The following is a 23,690-nucleotide window of genomic DNA, read 5'->3' as shown; positions in this document are numbered from 1 at the left end:
AGACATTATTGAGTGTTTCTGTCAACAACGTCCCTATTTGCTTAACCACATGTAGTACCAAGTTCACTCTCTCTTTTGATTACAAACTAACTGCATCTCTGAGAAAATGTATGCCATGCTAATTTGTCTTATTTAAAATTTCAAAGAAATTCCCACATGGATCCCAGATGTTGGCCATTTAATGTAAGAAGGTGTTCCCTCATTATACAAATATGGTATGTGTCCAAAATATTGACATTGTTTAGTTTATGAATCAGTTAAAACAACTATATCACACAAAACAATGGTTCACGTGTGAGTCATAAATTAAACAATGCCAATTTCTTGATGTGCGCCACATTGTATAATAAGGAAACACCTTCTTGGATTAAATGGTCAACATCTGGAATCCATGTGAAAGCTTTAAAAAATTAGCCCTGGATTTTCTTAAATTTTCCCAGTGTAGAAAGAAATCCCAAATGTAGGCAATTTTTACAAAAATTTCTCTGCTTCAAATATTCTTGCAAGTAGTGCATTGCTTGGTTAGTACAAAAGCTAAAGCCCAAGCAATGTAAGTCAAATTCCATTACAGAAAATGCAAAGAGAAGGGTGTTGTTTTTATTTTGAGTATTTCTGCTACAGTGGGATACAGCTACAGCATCCTACTGTGGAATACAACTATAGCAGGTTGAGTAGTCGTTCCCATAAAAGTTAGGTCCAAGTCCTAACTCCTGGACTGTGAATTCGACCGTATTCGAAAAAAAGGACCTTTACAGACGCAATTAAGTTTGAGTGTGATTATCCTGAACTTCAGAGTCATCTCTAAAACCAATGACTGGTGTCCTTGGAGAAAGGCAGAGGGAAATTTGTGATACAGGCGCACAGAAGACCACATAAAGTCAAAGGTAGAGACTGCCCAAGCCAAAGAACTCTTAGAGCCAGCAGAAGCTGGAAGAGGCAGCTTCTAAAATCTTCGGGAGGAACATGGCCCTGCTGACATCTTGACTGTGGATTTTTGACCTCCACAGCTACGAAAGAATATATTTCTGTAGTTTTAAGCCACACGGGTTGTGGTAATCAGTTATGGCAGCCCTGGGAAATGATAATGAAAATTCATAGTAATAGAATTATATATATATATATAATATATATAAAGAAGTAATATATATATACTAATATATATACATATATATAAAGAATTAATTGCATCATTGTATTTTATTAGAATTTGACATGCCTGATTTTTCAGCTTTCAGTTAGAATCAAGCATTTGATGATTCTGCTGTGTGTTTAAATACATTAAAATCTCCCTTTTAATCCTGCAACGTACTGATCCCCAAAGATCGTCCCCATAATTTCTGTTGTTCAAGCAACTCCGAGAGAATATCCATAGAGTTGTGATGTCCTGGGGGGGTTCCAGACTAAAAAGGCAAAGCAGCCTTGTCATATTCGTGTCCAGATGGTGGCCCATTCATTTGCTTGACTTCTGCACATGTTGTGGACAAAAATACATACTTGGAAAAGCTAAGTAACACATCCGTGTGACTGTAAAGCCCAACTGAACAGTGGTAGAATAGTGCCCTACGTAAGTATGTTTGCTGCTGGCTCTGTGCTGAAATCCAAGTGTGCACACTCCTGTACATTTTGATTAATGGGGTAAGTTTTGATAAACCTCACAGTGGCTTTTTGGAAGAGACTCTCAATTTTTATTCTATGCTTTATGTTTGCTGAGGTTTCATTGAGTTAAAAGAAATAAGCATTAGATTGTTATTCTTCAGTGCATTTTACAGAACAGGAACCCATGATCGTTCTGTCCATGACCTGCCACCTCCTGGCTTCCACGTCCCCTGGTCCACATCGAGAACTGAAGGAGTTACAACAGAATATTATGCAACCATCATAAATAGTTTCAAAGAATTTTTAATGGCCTGGGAAAGTGTTCTCTGTATAAAGTTAAGTAAAAAAAAAAAAGGCAGGGTAATCTGGATATACACTACAATCCAAGTTTGCTGGACACATACATATTTACATATACATACAATTAAAAGTGAAAAAATTTCACAAAAGAGCTAAATTGGCTATCTCCAGATGGCAGAATTACACATCATTTTTCTGTTAGATATATTTTCAGGTGTGTTTCCTTATAATGAGCATGTATAACTTCTATAACCAAAAATAATAATGTAATGGAACCCAACTAACAGCTGGAAGCTAAGAACCATCTTGGTGGGGCTAGTGCTATATACTCAAGGTAGTTGATTGCTAAATAGGTTGTTCGTTTCAGAAATGGTTTATAAAACTGTTAATTCTGCAAAATGTTCCCTGTATGTCCGAGAATCCTCATCACCTTCATTTCACCCCACTTGTGTTATTTGCTTTTACTTCTCTCTTCCCACCCACCATGAGTACAAGCTGATCTGCGTCTGAGAAGCCAGAAGGAAGAAAGTAGAGGGTAGGGTGTACTATGTAGAAAAGAAAGTACTGATTTCTTCCCTTGAACTCTTTCTGACTCCCCTTTGGACCAATGCGACTGAACAGAGGAGAGAGCATAAAACGCCAGCAATGTCAAGTAGTTTGTACTTTCCTGAGAGTGGAGCACTTCACCACCTCCACCCCTACAAATAAAGAGATGGGGTTTTTGGTGGATGTTAGATTATTTCTTGCCCCAATTTTACTGGATCCAGTCAATGGCAGCATAGAATATTTCAAACATTGTTTGGCAAGACTAGATCCTAAGTTCCTTGACAGCAAGAACCAGGCTCTCCCTCATTTGTTTACGTAGAGCCCAGGATAATGCCTCACACATAGTGCCCAATAAGTGTTGAAATCCAGAAGGAAAAACCATTTTTGTGGGTTCCAGATGACTGCAGATGCAGTGTCTAACAAGCTCGTGAACACAATGGAATGAGCTTCATTGCATTAAAAAGCCAACAGACCTTGATGAAACCACTGCTCACCGAGGGATGGGTCGTGGAGCATGTTGGGGAGTACGTAGCTTTTTTAAAGGGATGTATCAATATCCAGATGATGTATTCCAGATTTGTTCACCTAAAACTTATGTAGTGTCATTAACCAAAGTCACCCCAATAAATTTAATTAAAAATAAAATAAATAAAAGGATTCATTAATTACCCTGGGGAGTGAAAGGGGCAGAAGGAACATGTGGACTTTGGACAAGCATATTTAACTGTGATTGTGACAAAAAAAAATTATATGTATGATAATTCTCAGGGGTAGAGGAAAGTGTGGATGTTGAACAGAATGTGTGAAATATACGTCCAAATCTGAGCATGTCCTGAAAATTGGTGGGAAGGTATGGCCTGCCTATCTGTAAGGATTTTTAAAGTCTGAAAATCACTGGCCTCAATAACTGGGTTCCCCACTCAAACTACCTCATTACTAAGAAGAGAGTTGCCTTTTAAACATCGATAATTGTGGCTTTCTCCGCCTCCCCATCCAGTGATCATTCCTTACCTGCTTCTATACTTCTAGCCCTTTATACTTAGCTTTATAAAGTAGTCACCTTTATAACTGCTAGAGGATGGTGCTCACATTTTTTTTTCTTCTCATCTGCTTAAGATCCATTTGACAATTTACTTAAAAAATTTTAAACTGCTTTTGCCTCCAGGCTTCTACGGTCCTGGTGCTTACTAGAGCAGGGTTCATGTGGAAAGCAACAAATACACTAATATGTGATCACATGTAGAAAAGGAGTCGGCATCCAGATAACAGAAGAAAATACCCATGTAAGTACACTGTAGGTGAATGGTGGGTTAGTAGAGCATAAACTGAGAGTGAAGGGAGACCCTTGTCAATTAGAATATCAAGCTCAGTGGTTCTTTCCAACAGTTCAGGCCAAGTCAAGGCACAGCAGGCATACATGTGTGTGCTGTGTGTATGTGCTCGTGTAAGTCCTAATATATTCCTCCTAAGAGTGCTTTTCCTAAGCCTTAACACATTCCAAAGTGGAAACCAGTCAAAAGACTTATTTGTATATTCAAATATCAAGCCAGTCCTTACAAAGAGGAGCCTCTGCTGAGTGAAACCCTGAGGGAAGATCATTCAGCCCACTCCTAAAACCTGGGTAATCAATGGCCATGACAGTTTCTCTCATTTGATTTTCAAGTTATTCTCAATAGATATTGACCAAAGATAAGTACTTCATGATTTTTAGCAATGAGTGATAAAAAAATGTACTTTAATTTAACACTCCTATGGGATTAATCTCTGCAGAGGCTTCATAGTTAAAGGCTTTTGCCATTCTTTACTTTCCCTAAACTTTAAAATGAATACAGAAGAGACTACTGAAGAGAAAACCCATGCCCCAAATAAGAGCTTGTAAAGGACAATATGGTTCTGAATTTCTTTAATAAATTTCACTGTAATTCTCAAAATGTTATGCCTTCCAATGCATCCCATAGTGGTATACACCCCCACATGGTTGGTAAGATTTCAAGATTTGAAACTGGACTGCCAGGGTCCAAATTCCATTCATTAACCTCACTACCACGGGCAATCACCCTAACCGTACCACCTCAGGTCCCTTGTCTGGGTAACAAGAATCCTGATAGCAATATTGCCTAGATCACAGGGTTATTGTCATGAGGATTTAATACGTCAACCCACCCTAAAGGCTTAGCACAGTCTTTCACACATAATAAGGACCCAATAAATGTAAATGATGTTAACATCATATAAACCACACTATAAATTATTTTTCAGGGTGATCACTTTGTAAGTTATATAAATGTCTAATCACTATGTTGTACACCTGAAGCTAATAACTTAAAAATTTTAAAAATTAAAATTCAATTTGTTATCAGATGATCCATGCCTCTACTTTCCACAAAGAGGCACTGAGAAAAGCTTCTTTCAAGACAACTTTTAAATACATGATCTTGTGATAAAGACATACCCTAGCATATACCAATTCAAATTCCATTCACAGACAATAATTTCCTGATGCTGGCTAAACCTATTATCTTTTCTTATACTTCTTTATTTTGCAATTACAGTTGACATTCAATATTCTATCAGTTTCAGGGGTGCAGCACAGTCATGAAATATTATTTTTTCTAAACCCTCCCAGTCTATAGTTAAGAACATAAGCAAATCAGAAGTCATTCTCTTTACGTTGCTTTCTCACTAACAAAATTCCACATCATGAACTTCTAATAATGTTTGTTGTCCTCAGATTAATAATAACCTAGTTCAAAACCACATCATTTCCTTTTTCTGCCTCATTTCCTTCAAAGTAAAACATAATTTTTTCTTGGACCTGGAATAAAAATTCTAGATTAACTAAGCAAATCATTACCAGAAAGGCAATTTTATAATAATACTATTTCAGGGTACTCAAAAACATTAAACATCTGTATGGTGTTTGTTAATACATAAAATAACCTAATATACATAGTATATAGCACCTAAGTGGAAAATTGAGTCTCTAACTGGAAGTGCAAAGAGAAATCTCTATAGATTCCATCAGTATTGTGTTTTGTAGTCCAGTTGGGAACATTTTAAAAAATTGTGACACTTTTTTAAGTCTTGGCCGGAGGTCACAAACTGCTTGGCACAGATGTTTCATTTGGCCAACACGGTACTTTAAAAGGTATTAAACTCAAATGTCTTTAGGTGGGTCATGCCCTTTTCTTACCCGACAGGCCCTGAAAGGCATTTGACATTGCAAACCCTGGTTAGGGCCCATTCTTACAGAGATCAAAAGAGATCAAAAGATGACCATCGCTTAAATGGGTACCACCCTCACGACACTGACTTGAAAACTAAGAATGCTTGTAGTTACATTCAGAAATTCTTCTAGTTTGTGTGTTGGATTAATTTTAGATATACACTTTCAATGTATATACCTAACAGTGGCTCATTTGATTAGGATTGCAAAGTTGTTGTAACTCATTTACAGCTGCATACTGAATGAAACCAGAAAACAGAAAATTTTAAAGAACATGTTCTGATATAAAAATTTGGACTCAAGTCCAACTTTTACATTATTTTTAAAAAATTAATGGCATTCAGTCAATGGTTGGTTTTGCTTCATATAAAAGGAAATTAATTTGCTCCAGGCAGTATTTAAAGAGGAACTGGTTTCTACTAATGTGTTTTAGTGAATATTCATATATATACACACACATAGAGACACACCATATATACGCACACTCCGACTGAGCCAACTATCACTCTCATTTTTTCAGTTCCATCAGACTTTCTGGGAGATTCTATTCCACTTACAAATTAAATCTGAGTCTAAGATGCAAATAACAGAACCCTGGGAAGAGTTTCCTAAAGCATTAGTTCATGTATTAGGTTAGGTGTTAGGTTTTAGGCACCGATAAGGCACAAGCTAGCTAGCTGGATTTAAAGTCCAAAGATTATTAGTTAAGTGTTCCTTTAAATTAACACAGAGGGATGCCTCCATTCAGACGGCCCCAGTAAGTACACCCTTGTCTCCAGCTTCTTCAGAACACAAATATAAGGCACCTTGCAGTGAATTTGCTTCTGAAGGCTGTGCCCCTGAACTCTCCTGGATAAGTCTTTCTGGAGGTTCTGGTGAATTCTCCCTCCATCGTGGGCTGGAGTGCTGTTGGGAGACGTCCCAGAGTGAAGGACAAGGAGAAGGGAAACCCAGGGCAGATTGCGAGAGGGGATCCTCTTGAAGGCCTACTTCTTGGATACACCTGTTGGAAAGCACTTCCTTTTCTTTGGAATTCCGCCATTTCATCCTTCTGTTCTGAAACCAGATTTTCACCTATTGATAAAACAATTGGATAAAATAATCACTTACTCCATGTTAATTCACTTCAGCATTTTAAACTGTAATTTCTTCTATTATGCCTTCTACAGAATATACCTTATTATGAGAGCCAGCCTAGCACAAGTCTTTGTGGCTTTTCACATGGGCTCCTTCAAAAATATCTGAGAAATTACTCAGGTATAATATTCCCACATACACTTGAAAAACAAAACAACTGTGGTGAATCAGTTATATCATGTCAGTTGGACATCTTTTAAGACTGATTTAACTCTCTTTAATATTTTAAATCATTTAGTCTGTGCTAAAGTATTTATTCAAAGGAAATGTTATCTACTAGTAATAGTACCTGTGTTAAGTTTGTACCAGGTGTCAGGCCATGCACTCTACGAGGATTACATAATTTGATCCCCCCGATGACCACAAGAAGTCTTCATTAACATGCAAGAAAACCGAGGTTCCAAGCCATAAATCAGTTCAAGGCCACACGGCTAGTAACATAGAAGCGCTCAGTCTAGCGCCCAGGCTCTTAGAAGCATCCGGGTCTCATCAGGAACTTTCGGAGACTAAATTAAGAATACATTTTATATTGTTTTGATAAACTTCAGGCTTTCTACAGTTTCCAAGTTTGATTACTCCCAGAATTTATCAGACTCTGGTTCAGTAAATAACAATTGATTGTAATTAACCCAAGTATGATGAAGGTTTCTAATTTAAGCCATACCTTCCCACCACCCCACTGCACTCTCTTCGTGCTATTAACCTCCCTCTTTACCTCTAGTGTAGTCAGCTGCGCCTGAGCAGGAAAGTTCACAATTGGTTTCCTGATATCTTTTTTTTTTATTGTTATTCAATTACAGTTGTGTGCCTTTTCTCCCCATCCCTCCACCCCACCCCAGCCAAACACACCTCCTTCCCCCACCTCCACCCTCCCCCCACCCCGATTCTGTCCATGTGTCCTTTATAGTAGTTCCTGTAATCCCCTCTCTTCACTGTCCCCTCCCCACTCGCTGCTGGCTATTGTTAGATTGTTCTTAATTTCAATGTCTCTGCAGCAGAGAGAAAGAAGGAGCTTATACCCTTTACAACAGCATGGGTGGAACTGGAGAGCATTATGCTAAGTGAAAGAAGCCAGACGGTGAGGGACAAATACCATATGATCTCACCTTTAACTGGAACATAATCAACAGAAGAAAAAAGCAAACAAAATATAACCAGAGATACTGAGGTTTCCTGATATCTTAAAAGCAAATCATATTGGTTTCCTGTGTGTTACATTATATCCTTACACCAACAATTTAGTAGATATCTATTTTTAAAACATAAACTGAAAAATATTTTACCTAAAGAAATAATTATTAAAGTTTTTCAAACAAATATTTCTCCCAGTGAAGGAAAAAATTCTGAGATAGTCTTTCCAGACTGGCAAAACAATTTCTTCATGCTTTCAACTTGATTGGCAATATTCAAAATGACTACAAAAGAATCCTGTGCCAGGCAACTGAGTCCAAAAGACTACCATTCCAGTTACAATCCTGTGATTAAGGCTTTTCATAAGAAAGCAGTACTAACGTGTACACAACAGCTTTCGGTTTTATTCATGAACTTGTTTATTATTTGCAATGGGCTTTTACTCCAAGAGAGAGCCTGCCAAGTTATTTCTAATGGGTTTTCCCTAGGCCCGTTCTTGCCTTTCTCATAACATTCATTGTTTTTCTCTTCCCTTCGCTCTTCTGTACCTCCAGAAATTTGAGTGATGTCTGAGAACTCAAAAAAATCACGAAAGGAGTTTCATCACAGTCAATGGTATTGGGACAAAGGTATATTTGGGGGGGAAAGTTCTACTTCTCAACAAATACAAAAGTTCCACATGGATTAAACAACTAAACATAAAAATGAAACTATAAAAGTTTTAAAAGAAAATATAAGAGATTATCATTATATTCATGGGGAGATGAATGTTTTATTAAGAATGACATAAAACACAGAGTCTACAAATAAAAAGGTGAAGCTGACCACATAAAAATAGGAAATTTGTGTACAAACAAAGACACCATAAACATAAAGTAAATCCACAAACTACCCAACGAATTAAAAGGAGGGACTCAGAAGTTTTTCAGTTTTATGCAGTTCAATTCGTTTATCTTTGCTTTTGCTGCCCTTGCCCAAGGACACATCTCTAGAAAGATAGTGCTAAGACCAATGTCAAAGAGTTTTCTACGTTTTCTTCAAGTTTTATGTTTTTAGGTCTTGTTAGAATTAAAAATTAGATTTTATTTATTTTTGCAGAGAGGATAAGGGAGGGAGAAAGAGAGGGGGAGAAGCATCCATGTGAGAGAGAAACATCAATCACTTGCCTCTCGTACTCACTCCAATCAGGGACCAAGCCTACAACCCACGCATGTGCCCTGACCGGGATTCAAACCAGTGACCTTTCACTTTGTGGTATGACACCCAACCAACTGAGCCACACTGGCCAGGGTTTCCGGTCTTACATTTAAATATTTAATTCATTTTGAGTTTATTTTGTATATGGTGTAAGAAAGTAGTCTGGTTTCATTTTCTTTGCTTGTGTCCATCCGGTTTTCCCAACACCATTTATTGAAGAGACTGTCTTTACCCCAATGTATAATCTTGCCTCCTTTGTCACAAATTGACCACATAAGTGAGGTTTTATTTCTTGGATCTCTATTCTGTTCCATTGATCTATATGTCTGTTTTTGTGCCAATATCATACTGTTTTGTTTATTAGAATGGTAGTATAGTTTGAAGCCAGGAAGTGTGATACCTCCAACTTTGTTCTTCTTTTTCAAAATTGTTTTGGCTATTCCAGATCTTTTTTGGTTCCATGTAAATTTTAGGATTACTTGTTCTTGTTCTGAGAAGAATGCCACTGAGAGAAGATATTCACAAATAATACATCTAACAAGAGGTTAATATCCAAAGTATATATGGAACTCATACAACACAAATTTTTAAAAAATGGATAAAAAACTAGCAGAAGACCTGAATAGACATTTCTCCAAAAAGAACATACAGATGGCCAACAGACACATGAAAAGATGCTCACCATTACTAATCACCATGAAAATGCAAATCAAAACCACAATGAGGTATTACCTCACACCTGCCAGAACGGCTATTATCAAAAAGTCAATAAATAACAAGTGTTGAAAAGAATGTCAAGAAAGGGAAACTATACGCACTGTTGGGATTGTAAATTGGGGTAGCCGCTATGGGAAACAGTATGGAGGTTCCTCAAAAAATTAAAAATTCATCCAAAGAAAACAAAAACACTAATTTGAAAAGATATATGCACCCCTATGTTCATTACATTATTTACCATAGCCAAGATATGAAAGCAGCCCAGGTGTCTGTGGACAGATGAATGAATAAAGAAGACTGCACGTGTGTACACACACACACACAATTACTAAAGTTTTGTGGCACGCCGAAAAATATATACTTTGCCAATCTGACAAAAAAATAGGTATAATTTTGGTTTGATTCATTCATACCTGACAGCTATGGCTGTGTTGGCTGTTGTCATTTTTTCATTTGACAATCTAAGGGGAAAGAGGTCAGTGCCCCTGACTAAATAGTCAGGTATTACATGTTTTAAAATTCTTGCGACACACCGGTTGAAGATTGCTGAGTTAGAAGGTATTATCCTAAGTGAAATAAGTCAGACAGAGAAAAACAAACACTGTACAGTTTAACTCATATTTGGAATATAAAACAAAACAAAACAAAGCAAATGGAAAAAAACAAAATAGAAATGGACTCTTAGATACAAAGAACAAACTGATGGTTGCCAGAGGGGAGGTGGGTAGGGGAACGGGTGAAGAGGGTAAAGGGAAAAGCAGAATAAACTTTCAGTTATAAGATAACTAAGCCGTGCACAGTGTACAGCACGGGGGATATAGTCAATAATATTGTAGTAACTTTGCGCGGTGATGGATGGTTACTAGACTCATTGTGGTGATCACATCATAAGGTATAGAAATGTCATATCCCTATGTCGTGTGCCTGAAATTAACACTGTATTCCACCTATAGTTTTAAAAAAGCATGGGCTTAAAGACATACTTGTATAGTCATGTTCTTTGCAGCATTATTCATAAAAGCCAAAAAATGGAAGAAACCGAAGTATGCATTGATGGATGAATGGATAAACAAAATGTACACACATACAATGAAATGGTATTATATGTATAAAAAGTAAGAAAATTCTGACACAGACTACAACATGAACGAACCTTGAAGACATTATGCTACATGAACTAAGCCAGTCACAAAAGGACAAATACAGTATAATTCCACTCATATAACTTACCTAGAGAGTCGAATTCATAGAGACAGAAAGTGGAGTAGTGGTTGCCAGAAGCTTGAGGGAGGGACAAACAGGGAGACACTGTTTAATGGGGACAGGGTTTCAGTTTTGCAAGATGAAAAAACTTCTAGAGAGGGATGGTGGTGACGGTTGTACAACAATGTGAATGTACTTTATGCCAGCGAATCGAACATTTAGAAAAGGCTGAAATGGTAAATTTTACGTTATGTGTGTTCTACCACAATAACAGCCACAAACTTGGAGAGGATTTCTGCAACAATTGTAACAGGAAAATCTTACTAACCATAATATTCCAAAATTTTTATTAATAGCCAAAATAATTGTTACATAAAATGAAAAGACAATATGATACCAAAAAAATGGTTCGGCCATAAAAAAGGCTAATTCACAGATTTAAAATAGCCAGTAAAATGATTAACAGACCTTCAAGTTCTGGTAAGTAGGGAAATTTTAAAAAATCATTGCCAATAAAGTTGGCAACATTTAAAAAAATTATAAACAGTGGAGGGTTTGTAAAAAGGGACTGTGTTATTAACAGTACAAATTTGATATAATTCAGTATTTTGATGCAATATATATTTGGAAAAAAATTTTAATCTATCACAATTTAAAATATCGATATACTTTCACATATAAATCCCACTCCTAGTTCCCTATCTTACAGAAATATTTTTTATTTTTCTTTTTTTAATATTTTTTTAATTTTAATTTTGTATTGTTATTCAATTACAGTTATGTGCCTTTTCTCCCCATCCCTCCACCCCACCCCAGCCGAAACCCCCTCCCTCCTCCACCTCCACCCTCCCCCTTGATTTTTGTCCATGTGTCCTTTATTACAGTAGTTCCTGTAATCCCCTCTCCTCACTGTCCCATCCCCACTCCCCCCTGCCCATTGTTAGATTGTTCTTAACTTCAATGTCTCTGGTTATATTTTTAAAGTGCATAAAGATATGCAACAGTGAAACCTGGAAGTGACTTAAAGTTGAGAATGCTAAATGAATTATGACATATCTATGCAATTACCTATTAAGAGATACTAAAAAAAAAATGAAGGAAATCTGTAAGTACTGACATGGAAGGAAGCATCCCATGACATCTGAATCAGGGCAAAAGCAAAGTGCAAAACAGCAGGTATTGTCAGCATATTTTTTAAACAGCCCAAAACTGGGAACAACCTAGATGCCCACCATTAACATGAATAAACAGGCATGTCAAGTGATGCAGCACAGCAATGAATACGAATGAGCCACCGCTACATGCCACAACACGAACGCATCTCACAGATGTAATGTTAAGTTAAAGAAGCTATATACCAAAGAATAGGTGTCAAATGATTCTATTTGTACAAAAACAGGCAAAGCCAATCTATGCCGCTAGAAGTCAGGACATGGAAGCAGCAGGTAGTGACTGGGAAGGAGGCAGGGGGCCGCTGGCCCAGGCAATGTCGTGATGAGTGATCTGTGTGCTGGTTATACAGGTGATTTGTACTCTCCTTCAGAAAACGTTGCATTATGTGCATAGAGTCATCCCACTTTTCTTTAAAATTATACATACACAATTCCAGGCCTCGGCTTCTTCACTTGTAAAGCAGCAATAGTAAAAGTAGCTATCTCATAGAGTCATTGGGAAGATGAACGACACTGAATGTGAGGGCACACGGTAGTCGCTGTGTAAGTGTTATGTTATTACATATTAGTGCAAGTGCAACACACAAATTTGTTTTTTAAAAAGTACATGATATACCAATAAACTCAAAGAAGAGCCACTTAAAAATGACAGTTATTTGACAAAGGAGCAAGAATACACAAGGGGTGAAGACAGTCTCTTCAATATATGGTGCTGGAAAATTGGACAGATACACGCAAAAAATGAACCTAGACCACTAACTTACATCATACACAAGAATAAAGTCAAAATGGATTAGAGACTTAAATGTAAGCCACAAAACCATAAAAATCCTAGAAGAAACCACAGGTAGTAAAATTTCAGACATTTATGGTAGCAATATTTTTGCAGATATATTTCGTAGGGCAAGGGAAACAAAGAAAAAATAATAAATGGGACCATATCAAATAAAAGAGTTTTGTACAGCAAAGGAAACCATGAACAAAATGAAAAGGGAGAATATATTTGCCAGTGATACGCCTGATAAGGGGTTAATTTCCAAAATATATAAAGAACTTATACCATTCAACACCAAAAAGACCAACAACCCAATTAAAACATGAGCAAAGGACCGGAATAGACACTTCTCCAGAGAGGCCATACAGATGGCCAACAGACATACAAAAAATCTTCAATGTCATCAGAGAGATGCAAATTAAAACCATAATGAGATATGACCTCATGCCTTTCAGAATGGCTATCATCAATCAATCAACAAACAAGTGCTGGTGAGGATGTGGGGAAAAGGTAATTGTGCACTGCTGGTGGGAATGCAGACTGGTGCAGTCACTGTGGAAACAGTATGGAGTTTCCTCAAAAAATTAAAAATGGAACTGCTTTTCAACTTTGCAATCCCACCTCTGGGAATATATCCAAAGAAACCCAAAACACTAATTCAAAAGAATATATGCACCCCTATAATCATTGCAGTGTTATTTACAATAGCCAAGATCTGCAAACAGCCCAAGCATCCATTAGTCGATGAGTGGATAAAACAGCTACGGTAAATTTACACAATGGAATACTACTCAGCTGTAAAAAAGAAAGAAGTCTTACCTTCTCCCACAGCATGGATGGACCTGGAGATTATTATGCTAAGTGAAATAGGCCGGTCAGAGAAAGATGAATGCCGTATGATCTCATTTCTATGTGGAATCTAATGAACAAAATTAACTGACAAACAAAATAGAAACAGAGGCATGGACACATGGAACAGACTGACAGCTGTCAGAGGGGACGGCGGACGGGGACCGGATAAAAGGAGGTGAAGGGATTAAGAAAAAAACATGTATACATAACACATAGACATGGACAACCATACGGCAATAGCCAGAGGGTAAGGGGGGAGGTAGGTGGAGGTGGGCAAAGGGCGGGGGGAATGGGGCCTGAAAGAGGCTTTGCTTGGAGCGATGGGCTCCTGGCACAGCACATGATGTTTGCTGAGTTGTGCACTTGAAACCTGTATGGTGTGGTGAACCGGGGTCACTCCAATAAGTTCAATTAAAAAATGACAGTAGTGACCTAGGAGTTAGATTGTAAAGGGAGTAGTTGACTTTTCATTTTTAACTTTATGAGTTTCTCTTTTGTTTGAATTTACCATAAGAAATACCATGTATTAATTGTGTAATTAGATTTGCATGCAAGTAAGAAAATGTTAAATTACTTCTAAGATGTTTACCAAATTCAATAAAATAAAAAGGCCTTCATTCCTGAGGCACTTGAACTTTTAAAACAATGTAATCACTTATGTAAAACTATGTGCCTATCGATAAGAACTGCAGATAGCATACAAACGGGAAGATACTTTGTCTTCGTGGAGTGAAGAGATTATGCTCGTGCCCCTCATAAGTACTCTTTACTATGCTGGCTGCATTCTCCTTTCAGTGGTCAGTTTTTAAGAAGACTGTACGTACTACCAGAGATTTTCACACTTTCTCAGAGCACTACCAGATCAAACCCAGCCACTTTTCATCTTTCAATACCTACTTCGAGTTCCTATTCAACCAAAGGCCCCTGACCTCCAAAACCAGCACTTACTCCTCCCTGATTCTGGAGTTCTTGTCTGTACCAGTCCCACAGAGGCCAGGTCTCCTGGGCCCCCTGTGGTCCTCAGGCCTGACCCTTCCTCTGAGGATCACACAGTCCCATTGCTAGACTCCCCTCATGCATGTGGACCAGTTACGTGGCTGTCCTTTCCAGAGATGGGAATGATCAGGCCCTAGAGATACATAACTTTGAGGACTACTGATCTATCTCCTTTATCTGGCTGTGTATCTAACCTACCAGGTGATGTCTCCTATACTGTTGTCTTACACTGTTATTGAACTGTTAGTAAGCTTCTGCTTTGTCTTCCCAGGTGGTTGTATAAATTCCAAGGGTGCAAGTGGTGTATCTTAATCAGTATTTACTGACATCCCCTCTTACCGCTTACCTAGCAGTGTCTTGCACACAATAGACCATCCAGATACAGCTACTCATTTATCTTTCATATGCCCGAAACTGCTCTGGGACATAGAATTTCTATATTGGCCCCTGATTTTAAGGTTAGAAACTGAGGTATGCAGCCATCAATGAAGATTAGGAACTCATTAATACCACTCGTGAGCAAAGCAAAGACTGGCTGATGCAGGCCAAGGACCCTCTGCCGAGCCACACACTGCTTCCCGTGACTAGAAAAAGCTGGGGGGAGGAAGGGAAACATCAGTTCCCTAGGGAAAGCAAGCAGGGTGAAGGAGAGTTTCATCCAAAAATAACTTGTTTAAATAAAATCCAAAGTTAGAAACCAGGTCACTTGTATGAAGGGGCAAACAGCATGGTGGTTAACACAGAGCCTCTGCTAGGCCTTCGATGCCTTTATGCTAAAATCCAGGCGGATGTAGCCCTGCACCAAGAAAGCCAGCTTGGAGAGCAGAGCACCTGCTGCATTTCAGGCGCTGTCGTCCCCCTTAGCCAAGTGCCCTTGTGCAGTGAATACCCTTGCCGACTGTATGTGGTGGCTCTAGGTTAAGGAGAATGCAAGCCCCCCAGTCGGGATGCCTGCGGCGGGACACTGGACCTGCATTTCCTCCTCTACATTTCCTCACCTATGCAATGTGGATGGGGACACTGCTTGTTTCAAGTGGTGATTAGAAGGATTAAATAGGAAACGCTAGCACCTTATGCAGTTAATTATTTATAATTAGCAGGCAATCTTTAAATGGAGTATTCTGTGCTTCCCAAAAGGTCACAATGACTCATTCAAAATTACATGAAGCACTGAAGTGCAAGAAAGGTGTGTGAGTGTTGCAAACTGGACATTACTTAACTGTACCTGACAAGCCCAAAGTGCAAAATAATGAAGTTATTAAGAGGTATTTATGAGTCACTCATTCATGCCTTGATTTTGGATTGGAAATGAAGAAAAAGACAGTAAAATTGGTTCTTTTTTTGCAGGAAAATAAGTAGCCTGCTTTTCTAAAAACGAAGCAATGTAATGATGTAAATGCCACATCCTTAACGTTTACGTTTATTTGGGAAGAATTAATAAGGCAAAAACCTAGACCTCTCAGCAAATGGACCTATTTCCAAAGAGGACTTATGATATATATTTCCACCCACCAAAAAAATTATGAAAATTATTTTGATAATGCTTCAGGGACCAGCCTAGTACAACAAATATTTGCCAAATGGATGGTTTTCACCGTACTCCTTCAGAAATCAGGAGCAGCGACATCGTCCAGCTCCTTAGTACCTGTGATTCCTTCAGTCCCAAGTTGATGGCAAGTTTCTTTCGGTCTATTTTGCTGATATATTTCTGCTTCTGAAACATTTTCTCCAGAGCCTTTCTCTGGTCTTCAGAAAAGACGGCTCTTCTTAAAATACCCCTCCGAGCTTTGGAATTAGAGTCCTGTGTCAGGAGAGGCAGCACATTCTCCTCTCCTGGAGAGGGAAAAAGATACAAAAGCTTTAGTGAGAAGTCTGTCTTTCCAGGGCAGTGTCCGCCTTGTCTGTGCTGCGGCTCAATTAACTCACCTCTGAACTCTGCACGCTCAGAGCAGTGCCTCACCAAAAACTGTTTCGGTGTCAGACTCTGTTAAGAATCTGACAGATGCTCTTTGCCCTCCTAACTCCGTGTGCTGTGCCAGAAAGTCCACGGTCCCAGGTAACAAAACGCCAATGCAGAACAAGTCGTAGGTGGTTCAAACACTTTGATTTTCTCTAATTCTTCACTTACTTACTCATTCATTTTCTCCAGAAATTTTTCAACACTCATCATATGCCAGGCACTGTGTTCAATGCTACACACTGAGAAACAATACAGATATCTCTTATCACACACATTACCTGTAAAATCTAGTGAAAGGTGTTTATTGAGCTAGCATCACAAGTAGAATAATGAAGTATTTCTAAGCAGGGTACCTTAAGAGCACAAAACAAGGAGTCTGATCTTAAACTGGGATGTCAGGGAAAGCTTGTAAGAGTCAGAGATGTTTCATGTGAGAAGAGAGGTTTGGAAGACCCCCAATCACCATCCCCACAACCACCATTCCCCCAAATCAGTTGATCCCCCACTCCTTCAGGTCTGAGATATTTACTTTTTTTTCTGCCTTTATGTGGCTAGCATAACACTGGTTCCCACCCTCTAAGAGTTTCATTCATAATTCATTCATTTTTTAATTCATTCATTCATTCAGCTTCCTAGTTGTGATGGGGGGTCCTAATCCCCATAACCTGTGAATATGTTACCTTACATGGCAAGGGGGAATTAACGTTACAGATGGAATTATAGTTGCTAATGAGCTGACCTTGAGATTAGAAGAGTATCATGTAATATCCAGAGGGGCCCAATAAAATTACAAAGGTCCCTGTAAGTGGAAGAAGGAATCAAAAAAGCAGTCATAGTCAGAGAGAGACTTGAAGATGCTATACTTCTCACTTTGATGATGAAGGAGGGTGGAGCCACAAGCCAAGAAAGGAAGGCGGTCACTAGAAAAGGAAAGGGAACACATTCTGCCCGAGAGCCTCCAGAAGTAACGCAGTCCTGCTGGCACCCTAATTCTAGTGTGGTGAAAACACTGCAGGCTCCAAACTTCCATAAGTGTAAGATATTAAGTTTGAGTTGTTTCAGGAAGCTAGGTTTGTGAACATTTGTTACAGTAGCAAGAAGACACTAACACAGTGGGTATCCCAGACAATTAGCACATGGTCCCTGCCCTCAAGGAGCTCACCCTCTCATGGGAGGACTGACACATGACCATCCCTCCAAAAATAGGCATCAGGGGAGCGAGGATTCCGGTTTACATTTTGGTGCTTAATAATTATTTTTAAATAAAGAAGCACATGACTAGATATTTCATAGAGACATAAGTACTAGAATAGAATGGTCTGTGCAAAGCTCTGGCATCACAAAGGAGGAAATGATGAGTTCAGAGAAAATAGTCATGTTGAGCCAAGTCTAAAATAACAAACCAGTTCAAAAGAGGAAGAAGCAAGGCCAAATCAGGCAGAGTAACTAGCATGTCTAAAAGCGCTATGGCACAAAGGAACAAAGTCTGTCCAAGGGTAAGTAAGCAGGCTGCAAGGCTGGGGAAGGCCATGAATCAGAGAGAGCACTGCCAACCATATACAACCTGCAGCTGGGCTTTGTTTGGTTTTAGAATGTTGATTAGGAATGATGACTTAATTGTCCACATTTATTAACTGGGAGGTTTCGTGTACAGTCCAGGTTTCCAACATCTCTTCAAAGGTAACCACACTGGCTCACTTTCCCATGAAGCAAATGGCTACCAGAGTGAATAATGGGTGCTCCCTTTAGAGGGAACACATGGCCCCCAGTTTCCCATAGCCTCACCTAGCTTGTTCTCTACCTGCGAGGCTCTGGAAGACATTTGGACCTCTGGCACAGGGATGATGGAATGGAATTGAGCAAGATCACAGAGGACTACAAGAATTTGAGACACTATCCAATACGTATTAAAGATCGAAGGAAGATGTTTAAGCAGGGTGTGACATGATAATGAGAAACATAAGCATGCTCTGTGCATTATTTCATTTACTCCTTCCAACCAATCAATGCTATGAATGCTACCATAGTTCTCCCCATTTTACAGATGAATAAAACGAAGCTTAGCTAGCTTAAGTAACTTTATCCACGGTCACATGGGTAGGGTTTCAAACCCAGGAAGACTGAATGCAAAACAAAGGCTCCTAACCCTACACAATACTCATACTCTCTTGACTTGTATTTTAGAAAGAGGATGTCAATAAATAAATCTTGTTAATTCTACCTCTATAACATGATAGCTCCCTTTCCTATTTGTCTAAAAGAGTGCAAACATCTCCCAGGGAGTGTCTCAGCCCTGGGTTACCACTTCTTCTGGTTTACCCTCACACTGCAAGGAAAACCACTGGCCTCTCCCTCTTTCTTTTCAGCTCAGTAACCTTCACATCTCCTTAGAAATGCCACAGCCCCTAGGGTGTAATCACACCCAATTCCTTCCAAAGGTCCATTTTTATTGATGCCCTGTCCCTTCACCCTCTCATTGGATCTTAGTCATTGACAGGACCACCTTTTTTTTTTTTTGCCTGTCTCATGCCAAGGTCATCTGTTGAAGTCAGGTTTTGACAATTGAGTTCACTCTTTCTTTATCAGAGATTTAAGTAGCTTTACTGAATATTGGTCGATAATCAAAAATATTCTAAATATCTAAGTATGTCCATCTTTTTCTAAATGCTTTTCTTCCCTAAACTCTCCTTGATACAGAGACCTTGGAATTGGCCCTTCTGCAATCTTTCAGAGCACAGATTTACCTGGTGGGATGATGTTGCTCTAGCAAACCTCAGGACAAAGGGCTTTGGAGTATGGAAAAACTAGGCTTGGATCTCAGCACTTACCAGTGACTTGGAGCAAGTGAGACTCCTCTTTCAGCTTATCTTACATGGTTGTTCTGAGGATCTGATGAAATAGCACAAGAAAATTGCACTGCCAAGCCTACAGTAAGGATCCCACAATTCTATTTTACTTCTCCGTGTTGGTTTTCATTTGATTTTCATAAGAACCATATGCCACACACATCCTCTGTACAGATGAAGTGTTCAGAGCGGTTAAGGTCCAAAGCTACACAAAGTACACAGAGCTCAGCTGGTAACAAGGCTTTCTGAACCCCAATGCTAGGATCCTTCCTCTGCCCCACACTCCCCCTTTACTCAGGTGTATTGGGCCAAAACTTGGAAGGAAGAAAACATTTACAAACACAGCCAGAGCTCCTGCCTGTGCCTGCAGGCTTCTGCTGCACCCTGTCCTGGCTCAGTGTGTGAGCCTGGACTACGTGGCATCTCCTATACCACCTGGCAATTGTCTCCTCCAATTCCAGTGTGCCCTTCTCACTTGATATTTTGATTCTGGCATTCTTAGTTTACAAATATATCCAATCTATCCTTGTTATATCCATATATATTAAAACTTAAATATAAAAAGGTAAAGTACATTATGCTATATCCACTTGGTGAAATTTTAAAGAGCCATTAAAGATGAGGACTATGAAGGTCAAGCAGCAGCAAAGAAATGTACTATCACACACATAATAAGTAAGATATATACTATGCCTACAACTAAGCAAAATTCAGAGAAAAAAGATTGAAAAAGCAAAAATAAACACTAAGGTTACTGTTGGAGAGTTATGGACAAATAATTCATCTCCACTCTACTTAAGTCTAGTTCTACTTTCTAAGAAAAACAGCAAATATTCCAGCAACCTTTTTGGGAATAATCCTGAAGAGAGATTGAGTTGCTGCTGAGTGACAACTGAAGAGAAGTCCAATCCATCCTTCAGGTGCTCACAGTTGATAAGGGTAAGTCCAAGAAGAATACAGACAGCCACCAGTCCAGTGAGATAAATACCCACAGACCACAGCAGAGAAAGTATTTAGAGCACCAGACAAGAAGCCACTTAGTCTTGGATGTCAACAGAGTGATTCTTGGGAAAAGAGCAGCTAGAAGAATAGCAGTTCCCCTTGCTGGCAACCTAGACAAAGCAGGCAGAGCAGAGGGATTAACATGTGCAGACACACGAGCGGGACAAGGACGGTGTGAAACATGGCAGATCCAGGAATCTCACCCAGTGGGGAGTTTCCAGATTGCAGGGTATGAATGGGGAGAACTCAGGAGACAAACTGGGGAGGCAGATTAGGGCCGGGGTGACTGGAACAAGTTTGGGTTATAACTTGCCACAGAGGAAAGCCTTTGAAGGAGGACCTGACTTAGCAAAGTCAATATTTTCTGAGTTAATAATACTTTTTGTATCTATATAGAAATGCAAAACAAATATATGGACCTATAAGGCTAGTTTTTAAAGTATATATACATATATTTTTTTCTAAGTGGAAGTTTTAGAAGTCATGATTCTACCTGCTTTAGTCCCATCTTCACCAAGATCTATATGTTTAAATAAAACAGTGGAGTAACACATTTAAATGCCCCAAAAAACTTTTCATAGAAACACATAGGTTTTGCTAATGAACTACTTTTAAGTAGAGAGAAACAAGATGCCCATGAAGGGAATCTTTCAATAAGTTATTCTCAACAATGTGGTACATACTAACATGGGGCAGTGTGGGGGGGGGGACCCAAACCAGACCTCATTCTCTGAAAGAGGGACCTGGAGTGTTGTGAGGGCCGAAGGGTTAACTCCTGGGTCTCACCCTCAGGTTGCAGCGCTCTGTAACAAACATGAATCCAACCAACAAACAAGCAAAAAATATAGTAGAGAAAAAAGAACATTACACTCTTCCTTTCCTTGCTAGTTGCCTGGTTTCTCTCAGCACTGCCCTCAATGCACAAACCATATGTGTTTTCCTGCAGCCAAGTGCCTTGTGATTCCACAAGAAGCTGCTTCGACCACTGGTGCTCCCTTACACATCTGACCCATAAGTATTTCACAAGCTCTCTCTGGACCTAACCATTAGCCACACTCGTGAACTCACACTATTTTCACATTTTTGTATTTCTATGAATACATGCTCAAATTTACACCTGCAAAACAAACACAGACTTCAGCAACTTGGTGGATCAAAAATCCCTCAGACGCTACTGAAGATTTATAAGCCACAAACACCTCTAACTATTCCTATGTTCATGACAAATGTCTGATTTGTGTAGAAACTTCCAGGGGACAAAAAATAAGTAAACAAATGAATAAAAAAAAGTAAATAAATGTAGAGTTTAAGACATGTAGTAGAGGAGAGGCATTAAAAGTCAGGGCCACCAATTCAAGGTGCTATAGGCTTTACCAAATTGGGAATATCATCACGGTTATTATTTTGTAATGAAGCTTTCATATATATATTTGGGGCTCAACACGTGCTGATACATGTGCAAACTACACACAGCGTGTCATGTAATCTTTAGGATCACCAGCCATATATATTATCACCCCCATTTTTCATAGGAAAAAACTGAGGCAATTGAGGTCATACATCAAAGCAGAGTGAGGCCAACCACTGCTCTTTAAAATTACACCAAAGACAGTCGAAGTTATAAGTGGCTGGGGAAAGAAGTTGGGAGGTGGGGAAGAGTCAAATTAAAAGGGCAGAATGACCTAGGATAGAAACGATCTCAAAGACATGATTCCCTGGATCCTGAGAAGTCCTCCAACACCATGGCCCGGGAATCCCCAAGTGCAGGAATCCCCATGGGCCTAGTGATGGGCACTACTACAAATGGAGGTGTGCTGTGTGTGAATGGTACTATTTGGGGAAAGCTGGGGCCGGGAGGAGTATGGAGCAATAGAAAAACACAGCATTAGATAAACTCATGGAAGCCTCTGCCTCTCACTCCAGAAAACATGTCTGAACTCTGAAGACAGGGCATTGCTATTCATTACAGCCAGCAAGCCCTAGAGAAAAAAGGGGTACCCGACACAGTCACTTTCTGGACATCAGCCCAAGAGCAAAGAACTGCACTACAATCCAACATAGCCCCTTCCCAGGAACAGTGTGCTAGTACTTTGTGTGATGTTCAGACTCACCCTGACTCATTGGCATCTCTGGATTATTGACCCCACATTGGGCAGCGTCCTTATTGCTTCAGGAGCCCTGTAAAGGGTTTTGGACCGTTCATGTCTTTGCTCCATTCTGAGCTCCTGGGCCCCACCATGGCACTGGCCTTGATGATTCCTGTTCTCCTCTACTCCCCACCTGGGGGGATCACAGCAACCCAAAGAGATGGCCACTCCTAATAAGCTCTGCTGCTTCAAGTTTTTTTCTGAGTTTACACAGGCTTTCTGTATTAAAGACTAACTGACGACCCAATATCCTTGGACTGTAAGGAACTTACAGCACAAGTCTATGAAGCAACTCAGGACCTACATCTCTCAAGGCTTTTAGTAAAAAGAAAAAAAAAAGATTATTTCAGAATAGCTCAAGTCAGAGATTATCAACAAACCTTTCAGAGGCAGCTCCCTTTCATTCTTTTGTACAGATTCAAGAGTAGCTTCTCAGGGCTTGAAGAGATGGATCATTTGCTTAATGCATGCCTCTCCACCAGGCCAGCTAAGATGCCAATGGCCTCCGTTAACTGTTTCTTCAAAGGTAAGTCATCTTGAACCATGACTCTGTCTGTCTCCTTCCTGGAGCTAGCTTTCCTCAAACATGGGGTGGCTCTTCTCTGTGGGCTCATCTTTTTCTGCAATAATACTCAAACAGCAGTAACTTCCTGTCACCCATTTTTCATGGTTTTCTCAGTTTCTCTCCTGTGAAGAGCTCCCTTACCCTTCTTATTTTCAAGTGTGGAGTGTGTGTATGTGTGTGTGTGCATTTTATGTAATTCCTGTGGATTTGGGGTTTGAGAGAAAAGATAAAGCCCACCCTGTTTAAACTAGAAGTTACCTTCTAATCTCTATATAATCTAGTATTTGGGAATGCTATATAATAATATTTCATTATTGTACAG

At 39.3% G+C, this 23,690-nt stretch overlaps 1 protein-coding gene across 1 annotated transcript in view; it reads right to left on the bottom strand.

Moving 5' to 3' along the window:
* Nucleotides 1-3,526: 3,526 nt before the first annotated feature.
* DBX2 (developing brain homeobox 2) overlaps nucleotides 3,527-23,690 on the bottom strand; it is a 40,408-nt gene continuing 20,244 nt past the window's right edge. The window contains exons 3-4 of the mRNA XM_053920615.1: nucleotides 16,494-16,681; nucleotides 3,527-6,742 (exon numbers count right to left, since the gene is read on the bottom strand). Of these exons, the coding sequence (XP_053776590.1) occupies nucleotides 6,413-6,742; nucleotides 16,494-16,681 (518 nt within the window). The 3' untranslated portion in view covers nucleotides 3,527-6,412. The remainder of the gene's footprint in view (nucleotides 6,743-16,493; nucleotides 16,682-23,690) is intronic.

The sequence above is a fragment of the Desmodus rotundus genome, chromosome 3 (genome assembly GCF_022682495.2).
Source record: "Desmodus rotundus isolate HL8 chromosome 3, HLdesRot8A.1, whole genome shotgun sequence".
Classification (NCBI taxonomy): Eukaryota; Metazoa; Chordata; class Mammalia; order Chiroptera; family Phyllostomidae; genus Desmodus; species Desmodus rotundus.
This window is presented reverse-complemented; position numbering and strand designations above follow the sequence as displayed.